The sequence below is a fragment of the Lissotriton vulgaris genome, chromosome 9 (assembly GCF_964263255.1).
Source record: "Lissotriton vulgaris chromosome 9, aLisVul1.2, whole genome shotgun sequence".
In the NCBI taxonomy this organism is placed as follows: Eukaryota; Metazoa; Chordata; class Amphibia; order Caudata; family Salamandridae; genus Lissotriton; species Lissotriton vulgaris.
This window is the reverse complement of record NC_141697.1, coordinates 126,836,083-126,855,339: the sequence shown is the minus strand read 5'-3', so window position 1 is coordinate 126,855,339 and position 19,257 is coordinate 126,836,083. Positions and strand designations below refer to the sequence as shown.

General features: G+C 44.6%; 1 protein-coding gene across 1 annotated transcript in view; it reads left to right on the top strand.

The window, feature by feature from the left end:
• Window positions 1-19,257, top strand: part of VTI1B (vesicle transport through interaction with t-SNAREs 1B) — a 181,845-nt gene that overhangs the window by 33,498 nt on the left and 129,090 nt on the right. Inside the window, exons 2-3 of the mRNA XM_086937164.1 lie at window positions 57-115; window positions 13,304-13,495. Of these exons, the coding sequence (XP_086793290.1) occupies window positions 57-115; window positions 13,304-13,495 (251 nt within the window). The remainder of the gene's footprint in view (window positions 1-56; window positions 116-13,303; window positions 13,496-19,257) is intronic.

Sequence of the window (19,257 nt, the reverse complement as noted above, 5' to 3'; positions counted from 1 at the left end):
TTGTAGGATCCGCTTTCCTGGCTACTAACACCATTTTGTAAATTCTTGTTTTGCAGAAGAGAAGAAGAAGCTAGTGCGAGAGTTTGATGAAAAACAACAAGAAGCTAATGAAATGGTAACTATTTTAATCTTTAAAAACAAATGTGGTTGTTTAGTTGCTCATAATTGGACTTGGATCCTGAATGTATATGCCATTTTACTTGTAGTTTCTTGTTTGCATTAGTTATTTGCTTGTCTCTTTCACCTGCATGCTGCAATACAGCATCCTAGAAGAAAGGACTCTCCACTTAGTAATGTAACAAACACAATTTTAGCTGAAAATTGCCATTTAAGGTTTATTTTGAATTAAAATTGTCTGCTTTAAATAGGTTTTCACATGTGCGTAAATTAAATAAACAGTATTCCTAAAACTAACCCACTCCCCTGAAACTGTGTTTCTCATGATTACTTTTTCATCTGGCATATTTAAGTTTGATCGCCATATGTAGTTCATAATACTTTTTACTTCTCTCGGACCTTGAAATAAAGTAGGGTGGAGGGGAGAAATGATAACGTTTTTGTGTTATCCACATTTCGATTCCCTTTTCAGCTCGCCTGCTTTTACAGTGCTAATGGGACAAAACCAGTTACATTGGTCAACCTGAGGCAAAGATAGTTGTGCCAGTGCAGCCAATAGAGAAAAAATAAATGTGGTTTTATTGGCTACATGTGTCTTTTTAAAAACCTTTTTGAAGGCCTGTGTTACCTTGACTTATTTGTAAAATAAGTAGCACATTCCGGTGTGTGCTCTCATCTTCTGCTCCGTTTCTGAGCTAACAGGTAGCAGAACGACCATCAGGCCTATATGGATCTTAGCTGGAACTGCCATGGCACTATTCCTCCTGTCCATGTCTCTCGCAGCCCCTGAAATCTTGCCTCCTCCTTTAAATACTTCTGATAGCCCTTTTCTATTTGCATTTACTACTTCATTTGGGTTATCACTGCCTTTGGTTCAGCTTGGATTCCATTAAACACTCAGATTTTGAAAGACTTCTTAAAGGTCTTGAATTTTTATGGACACGAGCATCTATTCCTGGTCATAGCGGAGTTCAATATGAGTGGAGTACTTTATGGCAACTGCTCAGTCCTGAAAGGTTTCTTAGGTGTTTGGCTGCTTTGCATCTATTTATACATGTTGGAAAGAGGTCACTTTTCTTTTTAGAGCTAACCTATCGGACAGTACAAACTGGCTGGTTAAAAAAGACGTATTTTGGGCTTACAAAGTATTTAGAGTGGGCATATAGCCTGCCTATTGCTTACCATTGGTTGGTTTATTGTCAATCCCATTTCCGTGCTTCTTATTCAGTGGCTTTCATTATTCCATGTTGTCCCCTGGAGCAGAGCCTCTTTGCTATCCTTTGGCTTTGCTGAATTATATCCTTCTGCTGCTTGCTTTTAGGGAATTATTTTTTTCTTTTTGCTTATACCCTCAATTAGAGTGTATTTGTTTTCCAGGTCTGCCGCTAGTGTTCTTCTCCTTTCCACTTGCCAGATGCCCCCCCACACACTATTTGTTGCTGTTTCTCCTATGTTGCAAGATTCCCACTAAACTCCTGCCCCTCCCCCGCGCTTTGCATTGCTTTCTCGCTTGTGTGCTTTTCCCACTGAAAATTAGTGATGGGAGAGGCACTCCAATTTTTTGCAATAATTAATTATTAAATTGCCCTGTTCTCTAAGCGTGCTGCAGAGGAGGACGCAATGCCCATACTGCGCCAGAAAGAACTAGACATGAAAGGATCAAGCTCAACAGCTTGCCCTCTGCGCACTGTAGCTATTACCCTTTTGGGTTGCTAATCACTCTAAACACTTTACTTATAAAATTTCAAAAAATCAGAACAACACCAGCTGTGGTTATGATTATATTAAATTATATTATCAGAACATGATCACAATTACATTCACAATTCTCATGTAGTTTGTACAAAAAAGTTCATTTGAAATTTGATGTTGTAATCACATCTGTGTAACTTTCATCTTACAATTTATGGCCATAAGTTATCATGCCCAATGCATTTCGGGCCCCACGGCCCTTCGTCGGGGGCAGTACCTGAAAAAAGACATAAATATTGTTGTTGCTTGATATACTGGTCTAACATCATACAGTGTTGCAGTGAGCCACAACGAGTTTTAAACATATAAAAAATCCAACTGGGTGAAGTTGACAACGACGTTTTTCTGACAACAAACTCTAAGGTAACCTTCATCATGAGTATACATAATTAAAATGATAATATACAGAATGGCAATTTGAAATAACATTATTAAAATGCATTCAAACACATGAGGGTAACCATATAACCCTAAATATGAAATGACTCACTTATATGGCCTAAACTGATGTCAAAATCTGGGGTTTCTGTGAGATACGGGGTGAATCAAGGAAGCGTTTTCTCAGTGAACTAAAAAAAGAACGAACAAACATGGATCAATACACCCACACGGAAACGAGTATGAAATTTTAATTATGTATACTCATGATGAAGGTTACCTTAGAGTTTGTTGTCAGAAAAACGTCGTTGTCAACTTCACCCAGTTGGATTTTTTATATGTTTAAAACTCGTTGTGTCTCACTGCAACACTGTATGATATTAGACCAGTATATCAAGCAACAACAATATTTATGTCTTTTTTCAGGTACTGCCCCCGACGAAGGGCCGTGGGGCCCGAAATGCATTGGGCATGATAACTTATGGCCATAAATTGTAAGATGAAAGTTACACAGATGTGATTACAACATCAAATTTCAAATTAACTTTTTTGTACAAACTACATGAGAATTGTGAATGTAATTGTGATCATGTTCTGATAATATAATTTAATATAATCATAACCACAGCTGGTGTTGTTCTGATTTTTTGATTTTTTGAAATTTTATAAGTAAAGTGTTTAGAGTGATTAGCAACCCAAAAGGGTAATAGCTACAGTGCGCAGAGGGCAAGCTGTTGAGCTTGATTCTTTCATGTCTAGTGCTTTTCCCACTGACCCATGTTGCATTTCCCCTCTCCCCATCCGATTCGCCCCACCCTTCAGTCTTTATTATTATTATTTTTTTTTTTTGGAAGGACCGGGCGGCAAGTTGCTGCCAGCCCCCTGCTGTTTAAAAAAAGTGATTTCACACTAGTTCTATGTAATATTTATTATCTACAGATTTTTCTCAGATCCGTAAATAGAAAAAATGGCGTCAGCACCATTAATAGGTGCATGGAGGTTTAATGGTGCATGTGGACACTTAAAAAAAATTCCTCTGCATCATCATTGCTCCTTTTTGGCATTCTCTACAGCCTTTTGGCAGCGAGACCTATTGCCTTTGCCAGTGCTTGTTATTTGTAGTAGCACATATAGATTCACAGCCTCTATAATTTAAGAATTAGCTGTCTGTTTTATTTGTTTACGTTGCCTGTGCTTGTGCTTCCGAATCCGATTTTGTTGAATGGCTCCATTAAACTTTTTCTTTAATAAATAGTTGACCCTCCTGTCCTTTTTACATAACAAAGTAATCTCTTTACGTTATTAGACCTAATCATAACTGTCTCTTCAGTTTCCCAACTACTTTGGCACAATGTCCAGATTTCCTCTTCATATAGTGCTTTGTCATAGAGTATTGCTTTTTACACTCAAACTGACTCGTTCAGAAGCAGTCGCTCTTCCCTGGTCTCCTGGGTATCGTAGTGCTTTTCCCCACTGCTGCCAAAAACGATCTTGTGCATTGCCTTGTAATTAATTGCCTTATTATTTTGTGCCCGCTCAGTATTGTAGCGCTTTTTCACTCACTGCGGCCAAGAAGTAATTGTGCACTGCTCGCATTGCTTTGAAATTAGTTGTGCCTGTGTATTATCGTAGCGCTGCACTGCTTGCTAATATTAATTAGTGCCTGATTGTGCCGGTGACACTGCCCTTAGCTATATTTCACATTGTGCCCAAATCTCGTCCTGTTTGGCTTTTGTTGTTGCTGCCATTTTGTTGTTGTGCCTCCAGCCCGTCTCTCCACCCCGCTCCCGCCTCCCAGCTGCTCTGCCCTCGCTCCGCCCCCCTCCACTATCCACTTATGTCAGATGCACTTGCGCGCAGCGGACGCGCCCCATGCGCGCCGAAGGTGCGCCAAAGGTAAGCCCGTCTACGCCCGTCCGCGCCTGGACCGCTCCAGACCCCCTGGTCCCCACACAACCCACTCCACCCGCATAACGTATGACGCCGCTACCCTCTCAACACTCAACACCGGCCGACTCCCAAACTGCTACCAAGCCGCCCCAGGACACACCCATGGACCCTTCACCTGCCACTCCTGCAAGTTCGACTGCATCAGGACCCACACCAAATACACAAACCCCAAACAGAGCTCCGACACTAACCACCTGAAATGCATCCTGCTCAACACCTGCTCGGTCCACAGACACGCCATTGAACTTTGGAACCTATTCGACACCACATCACCGGACGTCGCCTTTCCTACAGAAACATGGATGAACGCCTCTTCAACGCCCGACATCGCCATAGCCATCCCGGACGGCTACAAGATCATCCGAAAGGACCGCATCAACCAAACAGGAGGAGGCATCGCCATCGTCCACAAGAACACCATCCGCATCACGACCAGTTCCGATGATAACCTCACTGCGGCCAAGAAGTAATTGTGCACTGCTCGCATTGCTTTGAAATTAGTTGTGCCTGTGTATTATCGTAGCGCTGCACTGCTTGCTAATATTAATTAGTGCCTGATTGTGCCGGTGACACTGCCCTTAGCTATATTTCACATCGTGCCCCAATCTCGTCCTGTTTGGCTTTTGTTGTTGCTGCCATTTTGTTGTTGTACCTCCAGCCCGTCTCTCCACCCCGCTCCCGCCTCCCAGCTGCTCCTCCCTCCCACTGATAGTCAGGAAAGGTCCCGTCCGGTGAAGCGCTGTGACCGTCCTGACTCGTTCAGAAGCGGTCTCCTCACCCACGCACACAAAGCCCTCTACGACCTAGGACCCGAATACCTCAACACGCGCCTGTCCTTTTACACCTCCACCCGCCAACTACGATCGTCCAACCAAGCCGTCGCCGCAATTCCACGAATCCAAAGATCCACCATGGGGGAAAGATCCTTCTCCTACTTAGCAGCCAGGACCTGGAATTCTCTCCCCACCTAACTCTGCCTTACACAGAACCACCTCTCCTTCAGATAACAACTAAAAACTTTGGTTTTCGACAAGTAAAGGACCTCCCCCTCCCCCCCCCCTCCCTCAAGCGCCTTGAGACCCTCTGGGTGAGTAGTGCGCTATACAAATTCTAAACTTGAACTTGAACTTAAGCACTGGGTGTGGGGAATTGCCTTTATCACCGTTCTTAGTTAAGGCTTCATACCACCACTCCTATAGTCAAACTGTGGCTAAAGATGCCTGCTTATCTGTTCTTTCAATTGTAATGCCAGCTTTACCTTTTGATCCACACTTGTGCTGTGGTGGCACTTCAGCAGTAGGCTGACTAAACACCAGTGGGGTCTCTATCCCCAGTGTGTGCCTCATTGACCACCTTGTTTGCCTTCCAATTATGACTGCATTGTAATGCATGAGGAAGAAATCCTTAGATTAATATGGTCTGTGAACCATTTTACCCATTGTGAAGTGAGTTCCTGATCTCATTTCTCAGGTGTCAGCCACATACATTTGCCTGGACTACTGCCTCCTAATATAAACGGGGAAATAGCCTTTGTGAGGAGCTATCATGGGTGGGACCTAGACCCAAAGATATTCAGGGAGGAGATGTAATCATCAACTTTAGAGACCGGAGGGCAGCCACCCATATAGTTGATTGGTATCTGGAGAGAGGTGAGGGTGGCATATCAACCCGTGACTTGAGTTACTTCTATCCCCAATCCCTATTGGCCTCCTTAAACCCACCACCCACCACCCACCCCCGACATCCGAGATACCTTAAATAATCTTAGCCGTAATTCTAGATTCTATTCATCCAGACCCTTTTATCCCAGGGCACCCTTATACCAACCACTGCCAGGTATAGCCAGACCATTATCCCATCACCTGTGTAGACAACATCGGGCATCGTTCAACCCACACTGGTCAATTCCTCTAGGAAATCGTTACGAACCCTTAGCAGGAATGGATGACCTAGACTGACAGAAGACGGTTGTCTAAGCGGGGAAGCAGCAAAGAATAGCCCTAAAGCCCTCTGTATATCAGATTAGCACTAAGTGTAACCTACTCTCAGAACGCAGGATAAAAAGAAAGACAGGGAACCGATGGACATGGGGGCCCCAAACCACCCGACCAAGAAGGAATTAGTTAATCCATCATTGGACCCTAGGGCACTAACAGAACACCAACCTAGGGAAGCCCTTCCATCTAGCAAGATTATGGTCGATAGGGAAAGGGACAGAAAAACAACCCCCAAGCTGATCAAACCTACCCATAAAATTATATCCTGGAATGTAGCAGGCCTGGCAAACAAAGTGTCTCAAAATTCATGGCTTGATCTAGTTGCCAATTACAATATCCTCTGCTTCCAGGAAACCTGGACCCTAGATGAAATCCATTTACTGGGGTTTCAGACTTTGCATACACCTGCACAATTAACTTCCCAGGGAAGAAACAAGGGAGGTTTGTGTACGTATGTCTCTACCACAGGTGGGCTTAAAGTACTCAGGAATTCGTCCACTGAACATTATCAGATTTAACAATCAAATGGGGTAATACCAAAAACATGTTTTTAATTAATTTCTATAATAATGTGACTATACACACCCTGGAAAAGGTCATCAATAACTTGATGCACAGTGTCACTACCATTAAGGACCAGACAGGAGGGGTGTTGTTACTGATCTGGGTAGGTGACTTTAATTGTACTGTCTGTCTCAATTGCTCGAAGGGCTTGTGCGGCCTAGGTGAGCATAAGGACGACAACCCGACCCATTTCATTCACACCACATCAGGCGATATATTTAACAACATGATCTTCTATTTTAATTTATTCTATATTAACGAGCTATGCTCCCAAATCCTCCACTTCCAGCCAACATTTCACAGGAGGGGGTGTAACTCTATAATAGATTTTACTCTCTTATCAAAAACCCATGCCCGGATAGTAAAGTCATGGGAAACATTGGATGTCATCCATGGCGATCACTACCCGATCTCCTTTTCCATAAAACTAGATGGGCAAGAACAGGCCCGGGGGGGACAAATTCTTATATCAACCAGCGATCAATTTAGCGCGTAGAAACAGATATTCCATTAAATGGGATAAGGTGGACCCAGCGAGATTGTTAATAAACTTAGTATCGAAATCCAGGGAAGAAATCTACACTTTTCTGTCTCTTATAGAAACTCCAACAAAAATCTTGGTCTCCTTCCTAAAAATACAAATAGAAATAAAAAAGCTCCTGACCAGGGAGCACCGCTCCGCATCAAACCGACCAAATGGCTGGTTCGATAACAACTGTACTAAAGCACTTAAAGCTTTAAAAAAGGCACTGCATACATCTCCGAGATCCCAGATGGAGATCCGCCTAGCCAGAAAGCTATATTCCACGGCAGTCAAAACTAGTAAAGAATCCTTGAAGCTAGAGGCATGGTCAGCTCTGATTAATTCCTCAAAAAACAGGGATATGAATGCCTTTTGGAAGGCGGTTAATGTCCCCCCTCTGCAGAACAAGCAGACAGACACACTAGATATCGCCATTAACGGCGAAACTTGGGTAAAGTGTTTTAAACGTCTTTATGACAACATTAATCCCTCTGACCACGTAGATCCTACACCATAATAACATCAGAAGATTGTGATATCAACTCCCTGGGTGTATTCCCGCTGGGTAACACCTTCACTAGCGAAGAGGTCACTGCCGCAATTAAACAAAGCCCCTCAGGTAAAGCTCTGGGCCCGGACGGGGTCCCAATAGATGTTTTCAAAACTGAAATTAATCTTTGGGCCCCCATGTTAACCAACGTCCTGAATAGCGCAAACTCCCATGGCTTTATACCTACTTGGACCGAAGCAATAGTGGTTTGCATCTTCAAAAAAGGAGATAGGAACGGCCCCACCTGCTATCGGCCAATTTCCCTTCTTGACGCCTTAATGAAGGTAGCAGGCCGTATAATTTTAAACCGAATTCAAATATGGGCGGAGGAGGGTGATATTATTTCCAGCCTTCAGTACGGATTTAGAACAGGCAAAGGCACAGTTGAACAGGGATTAAACCTGGCCCTTGTTATATCAAATTATACTCAAGCTACGAAGGGTAATCTTTACATCACTTTCGTTGACCTGAGCTCAGCCTTTGATTGTGTGGACCACAATAATTTGTGGTCCACACTTTCTGACATGGGCATTGATGATCAAATCCTTACATTCATCAAGGAATTATATAGGGGTGCTGGAGCCATGGTAAGGTACGGCACTCGGGGAGAGTGCTCGGATAAGTTCCCCATTAGAAGGGGTGTGAGACAGGGGTGCATAGTAGCACCCCCTACTGTTCACCCTATATATAAACTCCATTGATAATCACGTTAAAGAGTCTCAGTTCGATTATCCATCGATTAAGGGGCAGCCGGTGCCAATACTCCTTTACGCAAACGACGCTGCCATTATGTCCCGAACCAAGGTAGGCTTACAGAGGGCCGTTCTGAAATTCTCCAACTACATGAAAGATAAGGGCCTAAAAATAAACATCACGAAAACATTCACCATGGCCTGTGGACCTGGTTCTAAGAAAGCATCCTGCTCAATATTCCTCGAGGGTAGGAGGATTGAGACTATCGACCAATTCTCTTACCTAGGAATAAATTTCGATAGGCGAGGCAATTGGCATACTGCCGTGAGGGCAAGAAACTTAGCCTTCTCTCGGGCTGTAGGAGCCCTAAACAACTTTGCGGCTAAAATAGGGGGTAGACCCGTGAAGGAACTGACCGTAATTTACAAGGCTAAATGTATCTCCACTGCCTCATACGGATCAGAAATCTGGGGAATCGAAAATGCATCACTGATTCAACTAACCGAGAACCAGTACCTCAGATACTTGCTTGGGGCCCCTAAATCAACAGCAACCTACCTCACACATATTGAACTCGGCTTATCGTACATTTCAGATGTCATAAAAATTGCGCCCATACTACTATGGCATAAGGTGTGGGTCATTCCGGAGATATCCTTAAACCGCAATTTAATCTCTGATTGTTTGACCCTTGACAGTGTCAGCAACATTAAATGGCTGGCATATGTTAAAAACTTGATAACTGAGATTGGCCATCCAGAGTACTTTACGAGACCATCTAGTATGGAGGTGGTTGCAAGAAAGCTACTGAAAAAAATGGCTCTGGACTATTTAGCCAATAATAGATGGGACATGGAAAAATCTAAAAACTCAGTCATGGATTACCAGCAAATTACCCCCAATAAAGGGCCTCAACTGTATCTTCTAAGCGATTTTTAACTGTTATTCTAGAATATTACTGACCCGTTTTAGGTTTGGTACCTTCTTTCGCTTAATTACTTTTCCAGTCTGTAATAACTGGTCAAGGGAGACACTTATTTGCCCATGCGATCAAACCTCCGCCCAATCAAACACTCACTGTATTCTTTTTTGCAAATTTTATTCAGCTCCTAGGGTTCAAGTTCAAGTTCAAGAATTTATATAGCGCACTACTCACCTAGAGGGTCTCAAGGCGCTTGGGAAGGGGGTTCATTATTTGTCGAATAGCCAGGTTTTAAGTTCTTTTCTGAAGGAGATGTGGTTCTGTGTAAGGCGGAGGTGAGTGGGGAGTGAGTTCCAGGTCTTAGCCGCCAAGTAGGAGAAGGATCTACCTCCCATGGTGGATCTTTGGATACGTGGAACTGCGGCGAGGGCTTGATTGGCGGATCTTAGTTGGCGGGAGGGAGTGTAGAAGGACAGTCGGGTGTTGAGGCATTCGGGTCCTAGTTTGTAGAAGGCCTTGTGTGCGTGGGTGAGGAGACGGAACGTTATTCTCTTGTTGACGGGGAGCCAGTGAAGGTCTTTCAGGTGGCCGGTAATGTGATCTTGGCGAGGGATGTTCAAAATGAGTCTCGCTGATGCGTTTTGGATGCGTTGGAGTTTTTTCTGTAATTTGGCTGTGATTCCGGCATAGAGGGTGTTTCCGTAGTCCAGTCGACTCGTGACCAGTGCGTGGGTGATAGTTTTTCTTGTCTCGGAGGGGATCCAACTGAAGATTTTTTTGAGAATGCGAAGTACGTTGAAGCAGGAGGATGAGACGGCGTTGACTTGTCTGGTCATCGAGAGTGAGGAGTCTAGGATGAAGCCAAGGTTACGTGCGTGGTCTGTGGGTATGGGTGCTGTGCCCAGAGCCGAAGGCCACCATGAGTCGTCCCAGGCAGAGGGGGATGATCCTAGGATGAGCACCTCCGTTTTGTCTGAGTTAAGTTTTAGGCGACTGTTTTTCATCCATTCGGCTACTTCTTTCATGCCTTCGTGAAGATTGGTTTTGGCGGTGATAGGGTCTTCGTTGAGGGAAAGGATCAGCTGGGTGTCGTCAGCGCAGGAGATGATGTTAAGGTTGTGTTGACGCGCGATGGATGCGAGTGGACTCATGTAAACGTTGAAGAGGGTGGGACTAAGTGATGATCCTTGTGGTACACCGCAGATGACTTCGGTGGCTTCTGGTTTGAATGGGGAAGTCTGACTCTCTGAGTTCTTCCAGTTAGGAATGAGATGATCCAGTCCTAGGCTTTTCCTTGTATGCCGATGTTGCTGAGGCGTTGTATGAGGGTGCTGTGACAGACTGTGTCGAAGGCGGCGGAGAGGTCGAGTAGAATGAGGGCCACTGTTTCTCCGTTGTCCAGTAGTGTTCGGATGTCGTCTGTAGCTGCGATGAGGGCGGTCTCGGTGCTGTGTTTGGCTCGAAAGCCGGACTGTGAGGGATCGAGGGAGTTGTTGGATTCAAGGAAGGCGGCGAGCTGGCTATTGACGGCTTTCTCAATGACTTTGGCCGGGAATGGGAGGAGGGATATGGGGCGGTAGTTTTTAAGTTCAGAGGGGTCTGCTGTGGGTTTCTTCAGGAGGGCGCTGACTTCGGCGTGTTTCCAGCTTTCTGGGAAGGTAGCACAGTTGAAGGAGCAGTTGATGACATCACGGAGATGGGGTGTGATGATGGAGTCTGCTTTGTTGAAGATGTGGTGGGGACAGGGGTCGGTTGGCGAGCCAGAGTGGATGGAGTTCATTAGGCGGATGGTGTCTTCAGTGGTGATTGGGTTCCAGGCGCTGAGGTTGTTAGAGGGCAGTTTAGTTTCGGAGGGGGGTGGAGAGGATTGTTCATTGGAAATGTTCTCAAAGCTGTTATGTATGTCGGCAATTTTGTTGTAGAAGGAGGATAGCGAGTCGCAGAGGTCTTGGGAGGGAGTGATGTCGTTTGAGGCTGCGGTGGGGTTGGTGAATTCTTTGACGATGTTGAATAGTTCTTTGCTGTTATGGGCGTTGTTGTCGAGTCGATTCTTGAAAGCTGATTTCTTGGTGGATCGAATCAGTTGGTGGTGTTTGCGGGTGGCTGCCTTGAAGGTGGTCATGTTGGGCCTTCCTGAAACCAATCCTGAGGGCATGGGGCCACCACACTTGTAGATCTGCTTTTATTAGGCTGCAACAGCTAGAAAATGTTATTGTTGCACACTCTGTATTGAGTTTTTTAAAATTATTGATCAAATTCAGGAATTCAATGTAATGACTTTGAAAATGAACTGCATTTTAGATTCTTTTGTACTTCTTGGTATTACTAGATTTTAATGTTGGTGAATGTAACAAACCCTTCTTTCTGTAACTTGTGTTATGCACCTTTTAAATGTATGCTTTTATGATTTCAATCATGAATTTCGAATAAAGCTTTTTGAATTTGAATTTGAAATTAACTAGCACTTGTATACATTTTAGCTGGGCTCACATAATGCCCAAGTGCCAGTTATGTACTGACTGAGTCAGAGTGCTTTCGCGATGTACCCCATTAGCTCAATAGTGGCATTACTGGGATACTCAAAGTGCTTAATTTTGCCACCGATGTTGGGGGAGACCGAAAGTAACAAGCACTGTCATTTTCCAGTGTAAAGGCAACATTACCTGGGAGCTTATCGTCAAAAGGTTCTCTTTGCTTGCAAGGGTCCCTTCAGGGTTTAAAATCTGCTGTTTTTGGACTTTGAGAAAGTCAGCTCATTCTGAGTTATTTTCCTGACACATTCACAGCACCTCAGAACACATTATACCTTTAATTTAGGAAATGCTACTGGGGTGCAAAAAGGCCAACTTTTCAGCTCAGTGATGATAAAAAAATGACTAAACACCATCCTGGTTAAAACCAGTTCTTTCACTGTCCGCTTACCATGGGTTGAACCAGATGTAATGTGAGGACTTGAGCTATTCTGAGGCCCTCAACCTTCAGCAAAAAATGAAGAATGCAGCATAAATAACATACTCCATTCATCACCCTACTTGAAAGGTTTGGCTCCGAGTCTCTAGGATATGCTGGAGTGAACATTTCTGTAGCCGGTCTGTAATTTATACATGCTGCCGGGAAGAATTCAACTGTTAGAGTGCAAAATAGGTGATTGAAGGTCTCCATCCAATTCTATATCCTCTTTTGTTGGCAGACTTGTATATTTTAAAAGTTATATTGCTTTCTCAAGAATTATGCTAGATTCCTGGGAATGGTGCCATTCTGCATTTTTTGTACACCTAAATACACAAACTCTTTTCTTGTTAACGGCTGAAGCAGGCCGTTATCATGGTGACTGATGCACTTAATCTTCACATTAAGGAATTTGTTCCCCCTTGAGATCATAGTTTCCTTCTGGATTTAGTTAAGCAGAAACCTGCTAAAGTTTAGCCATACTACAATTTGGAAGACTGTCTTGCTTGCTGACCTAATTTTATTCAGGAAGGTATGACTACAATCTTATTGGCTAACTAAACTAACGCAGTTTCACAGAAACCAAATCATACTAAACTCTTTCTCAGAAGTTATCTTGAAGATGTTGACCTGATTCCTGCTGCCACGCCAAAGGGGGGCAGTGGCTCCAATGACACAAAGTAACTTTCCCAAGTCCTGTAGTCGTGTAGAAAGGGCCACTGGCACGCCTACCATTGGCTAATTTGATCAAGGGCATTCCAGGTAGGTAGTATGATGCATCTTCTTTTCTGAACCAGAACGTTTTTCCCTATGTATAATCTGGTGTTCAATAATGAGGATATATTTTCATTTAAAACTTCAGTACAATGTCTGACTTAGTCCTTTACAAATTGTTTCTTTTTCTGCAGCTGGTGGAGATGGAAGGAGAATTGAAGTACGCACCTGCCTTCTTCCGCAGTCAGATGATGACCAAGTTACGATCATATAAGAAAGATCTCGGGAAATTGCAGAGAGATGTCAGAAGCACAGATCTAGGAGTGGGGCCTGGTGCACGACAGAACACTAAATATGGGATGTACAGCCCCGAAAACGAGCAGAGTGTGAGTATTCTGTTCATTGTGGTGTAGTCTGGTGAGGGAGGGATGTTCCCAGTAGGGACAGCCTACCCCTGTGCTCCTAGGCTTGCCTCTTAGTTAACCCATGTCTTCTTCACTCTTTAGTTTGTCAATTTGAACTGAGACTCTGCCGCAGTACTGTTTTTCTGTGTCACTATATGGCTAGGTGACTTTCAGTGATCGTTTATGGGTGCAAATTGATTTTTTTCAGATGGATTCTTAATGCCATACTGGTTCAGTTGGGTAATGATCCAGAAACCAGGGTTCAATGAGTGACAGCCATTAAGAACAAGCATTTGCATATTTAACAGTTCTGGCATTTCACAATGCTGCAGTACTGCAAGGTGTTACTAGAGTTTCCTCTCGGGTCGGATACAAGTGATTGAAAAGTCTTTCACAAAGCTGCAGTAGTGCAAGGTGTTAGATGTCCATCTTGAGTTAGATACATGTGCTTGTTCTACCATGCTGCAGTAATTAGCGCCCTTACTATAAGTCCTTGTGATGCTCACCATGGCTACGCAATCTTCGGATACAAGAGGATTATGAAGAGCACAGATTTCCCCCCCTCAACCCCTCTGAATGTTTCCTTTTGTTGAAAGCGGGACAGATGGCTTAAAAAGTATGACTGTAGCTCATAGAGAGGGTAAAACCTCAACATATAAATGTGCATTCTTATGTTGTGTGCTTGTTTTCATTGGGCTAAGCAATTATGCCGGTGCTGGTTTATGATGATGGTCATTATTGTGTTTTTTTCAGTGCTTTTCTTGTACGTTTTACTAGATGGTGAAGAATCCTTAATCTACTTGGGTATTACAAGTGATGGGTAAATAAAAAAACTCAATCATTACTCCTAATAAATATTTTTTTAGTTTTTTTTGTAGATGCTAGAAATGGAAATTGGAAAAGGAATGTAGCTGTCGCTCTAAGTCGCACAGAAGCCCTTTTTTCATACCGTAGGTAGTTACTAGATGTTATAGTAATGTCCTCCACTGAGAGGGCATGCCTTCGAACTATGAATTTGCATATTCACTTGTGCTGCTATAAAGACCAACACAAATAATTAGAAGCTAGATAAATATGCAAATGCTGGATTGAGAAAATAAGTCATCATTGCAGCTTTCAATAAATTTCTTGTGTATTACCAGTCACTGGAATTTGCAAAGTTCCTTTAGGCCCATATGCCGTGCAGGATTCGTCTTTAGTCAGAGGCGCACACAACCATAATGCAATTCATCACTGTGAATAGAGCGATTGGCTCCTAGAGATTACATCAATAATGTCACAGGTAAGGTGATATATAATGTCACCAGTGAACTCATCAGTGTCATTGTTGGTTGTATTTGCTGCCTTATTTGTATTCAGGAATTTTTAGGTTTTGATTTGGAATCCTACTGTAAAATTAACTGTTTTTTTCCCAGTAAATTTCTTAAGTTGTTTTTCTGTATCAATGTTAACAGTGTTTGTACTATACATTGATATTACTGTGGTTTGTTTCAGTTAATTTGTGAAGCTTTTTTAAAAGATAAATTCGCAATAGACATTGGTCTACTTCTTGTGCATCCAGCCCTGTAGTGTACCGCCTTTGGCTCAGTATGTTTGTGATTGGGTACAAGCCTGCCACAAGCCAGCTCCTGTGCCCAATCATCTATGCATCTAACACCCAGCACATGAATGTGCTGCCTCTAAGCAATTTTCTGATTCACTTGCATCCCTGAATTTTATCTCCCATCTGCAGACTCCTACGCATATTCACGGTCATGTACTAGACCAGGTTTGGTCTCTTAACACCTCGGTCTCTTCCATGACCGTGTCCCCATGCCCCTGGTCAGACCATACCCTGATTTCCTTTTCCCTCCGCCTTAAGTCGGCAATAAAGATCCTGCCTGCCAAAAACACCTGGGCGCGGAACTGGAATAGGGTAGACCTTCCTGCTTTGTCATCCTCCCTTCTGAACTCCGCACCTAATTTAGAGGGCTTATCTTCTATCTCTCAAGCCGCTGCTATCGACACCTGGCTTGCTGGAGGCTGCGATACGGTAGCCCCATTACGACGGATATCTACCCGAAGATCCAAGGAGTCAAATCGGTGGTTTGGCGATGACCTGAAGATAAAAAAGCTGACCCTCCGGCGGGCCGAGAGGCAATGGAGAAAGGACTACTGCCCTCTACTAAAAACTCATTATCTGACTTTGCTGAGTGACTATAAAAGGGCCATATTGAGCGCTAAAACTACACACTTCTCAGCTAAAATTCTGGCAGCGGAGAATAAATCCAGGGAGATTTTCTCCATCGTTCAGGACCTGGCCTATTCTGACAGGGCCACCCTCAAACCCCCCCCTTCTCAGTCCCTCTGTGACTCTTTGAACTCCTATTTCTTAGAAAAAATTGCCAACATCAAAGCCAACATCTCACTTCCCTCCCCTACTTTTTCTGAGCCTTTTCCCCCCGACTGTTCACTGCTGTCTTTCTTCTATCCCTCCGCTTACCGAAGAAGTGTTTCTTGCAATACTTCCCAAAGTAAAGTCGGGTTCCCCGGCGGACATCTGTCCAGCCCATATTCTGCAACAGATTTACTCCGTTTGCCCCAAACCGCCAATCTCCCTTCTCAATAGCTCGCTGGCTCAGGGGGTGGTAATTCCAGCTCTTAAATCTGCCACCATAGTGCCCATCCTGAAGAAGCCTGGCGCGGATCCCTCTGCTCCAGCTAATTATCGTCCCATCTCCCTCCTGCCCTACTTGGGCAAGGTGCTGGAGCGACATGTAACATCGGTCCTCGGTGCCCATGTAGAAGCCAATGGGGGCCTAGCGTCCCGCCAGGCAGGTTTCCGGCCTAGGCACTCCACCGAGTCCGTCGTGGTGTCGGTCCTGAATAACCTCAGGGAGGGCTTGGACCAAAACAACTACCAGGCTCTGGTGCTCCTCGATCTCTCCGCCGCCTTCGACACAGTGGATCATTCCATCTTACTTTCCCGTGTCGGAGCGGCGGGGTTCGGGGGCTCAGCCCTGGTCTGGCTATCGTCCTTCCTGAGGGACCGCACCCAGGCGGTCCGGCTGGGGGATTTTTCGGCCACCCAACTCAAAGTCACTTGTGGTGTTCCTCAGAGTTCTTCTCTTTCCCCTCTTCTGTTTAATCTTTATATCTATCCTCTGATCTTTGCACTTCAGCAACTGGAGGTCACGGTTTACAATTATGGAGATGACCTCCAGCTTATCTTTAATCTTTCTTCTTCTCCCCATTCTATTTCTAATTTTCAGTCTACTATGATTTTCATCAGGGACTGGATGAACCACAACCATCTGAAGTTGAACCCTGACAAAACAGAATTGGTCCTTACGGGTGGTTCCTCCAGTCCCTGGAATTCCTCTTTCTGGCCTTCTTCTTTAGGATCCCCCCCTACACCTTCTTCCTCAGTTAAGACTCTGGGCATTAAACTTAATAATCATCTCAACCTTCACTCACAAATCAGTTCTGTTGTTTCTTCCTGTTTTCTTGTTCTTCGAACTATTCGCTCTGTTTCTCGTTTCTTTTCTCCCCTTGCACTCAAGTTAATCATGTCCTCTCTGGTTATCTCCCGGCTGGACTACGCCAACGCCCTCTACAACGGCATCCCAGCGTACAGTCTGCGGAAGCTCCAGCTGGTTCAAAACCAGGCAGCCAGATTGGTGTATGGCCTCCACCGCTCCCATCACTCTACTCCTCTACTGAAGGCACTACATTGGCTACCTGTTAGGGAGCGATCCCTTTTTAAAATTGGTTGCATGGTTTTTCAGGCGCGCCAGGGGACTGCCCCTGCCTTAATCTCTTCTCTGCTACAAGAGTATATCCCTGTCCGTGAGCTTCGTTCATCTACCCAATCACTCCTTCAGGTACCCTGCTACAGACGCAAGAAATGGGGCGGAGACAATTTTTCATTCCTGGCACCATCCTTTTGGAATTCCCTCCCCGATCACTTGCGCCTGGCTAGACACTATTCCCTTTTCCGAAAAGATCTTAAGACCTTTCTCTCCACCCAGGCTTTTCTTAATGTGAACTGATTTTATTTTTCTCCTTTCCACCAGTTCTTTGTTCCTACTGCTAAATTAGTCTCCACAGCGCCAAGAAACCGCACGGTGAATGCTGCGCTATATAAATATTTTAAATTCAATTCAAATTCACATACAGTTGAAGAGTTGAATGCAGACCTTCTACCGGGGCCAGGCCCTATGACCAATTGCCTAGCAATCTCAGTACTTGACGCCTGTTAATGCCCTTGTATACATTTAAGTATTCAGGTGCAGGCCTGGCTTGCCTACCCCTATGCATCATACTCGCCGTTTCACCAAGCCACTGCTTTGATGACTTCTATTCCCCCTCCCTCCCTTGTTTAAAACAATTGCAAATTTGAGAAATTTGCATGAATTCTCAAAATCAAACAGGGCTATTTATAAAGGTAACTTACACTTGTGAGTAATTTGCATCTATAAATGTTTTCTTACACTTTTGAATAACTTTCTACTTTTCACAAAATTGGAGTGGCATGTAACTCAAAAGTGTAGGCGTGTAAATTACTACTGCAAAAAAAAAATCAGGAGTAAGTCCAGCACCTGTCGTAGCCAACGACTGAATCTGCAACACCGTCCCATAGAAAATAATGGAGGTAGGGACTTATAGTTACAAATATAAATAAATATATGTTTGTGGCATATGTAGCTGTAGGTACTCATCCTCTGCATACTCTTGCCATCTAGTGTTGAGCTTGACGTGTACAACTTGTTTTTCTTCTTAGAAGTCTTTCGAGTTACGAGCTATAGTGACTCCTCCTATTACTGGTAATGCGCAAGGGCACCGGCTCCATAGTTAAATTATTTCCTTCCAACCTCTGAATCGGGCATGCATCTCTGTGGCTCTAATTAGACGCAGTGTAGTGTTGGTCATTGGGGCCTCTTGAGTCTCCTGCACCCGCTTGCTAGGGACAATCTGTTATCTTTGCGACTCGTATCGTCTGTCGTGGTTCTTCCGTCGGATCCACGCCTGGGTCTTCGTTGACCCCCTTGTTCGACTCAGAGGCCTTCGCTGGCCTGTTCCATCTGGCTTCGCCCTCGTGTGCAGACCGTGAAGGAAAAAGTGCCCTTTTGTTACTGTCGACAGTGCCTCTCCAAGTTTATGTGGGCAGATCAACACTCTGTCTGCAAAGTCTGTGTGTCACAGGAGCACAATGCGACCTCCTGCTCCCTCTGCCTCGCCTTCCAGTCCAAGAAGACCATCAGAAACAATAGGGATTGTAGGCTTGCTCAACGCAATGTGGAACAGCAGTGAGATGAGGATACCCCTGATATCTTCAAAGAAGACTTCGAAGGGTTGGTGGATGTTGCCCGACAAGTGGTCTCCTTCAGCCCAGAGCTGGATTCATCTCCTGACTCCAAGACCGCAAATCTGAACCCCACACCGGGCCAACAGCTAATACAGGTCCTCAAACCTTTAACCATTAAGTCATCCACTACCTCTCCAGGGGTCGGGCATTGAGCCCACAATTGGGGACACAGACAGCCTTCGGGCAGCCTACTGCCCTCTCACCCTTCACCACCTCCTCCTTCTCAACCTCCACCGCTGCCCCCACATAAGCCTCCTCCACCACCTTCCCCAGAGGGTTCACCACATTTATCCTACAGGGAGGGGAGTCCTCTACACCCTGTGGACCCTTATGACGCCCCATGTGATTCTAAGACCCTGGATGATCCTGGGGATGATTACAGTGTGTTTTCCCAGAG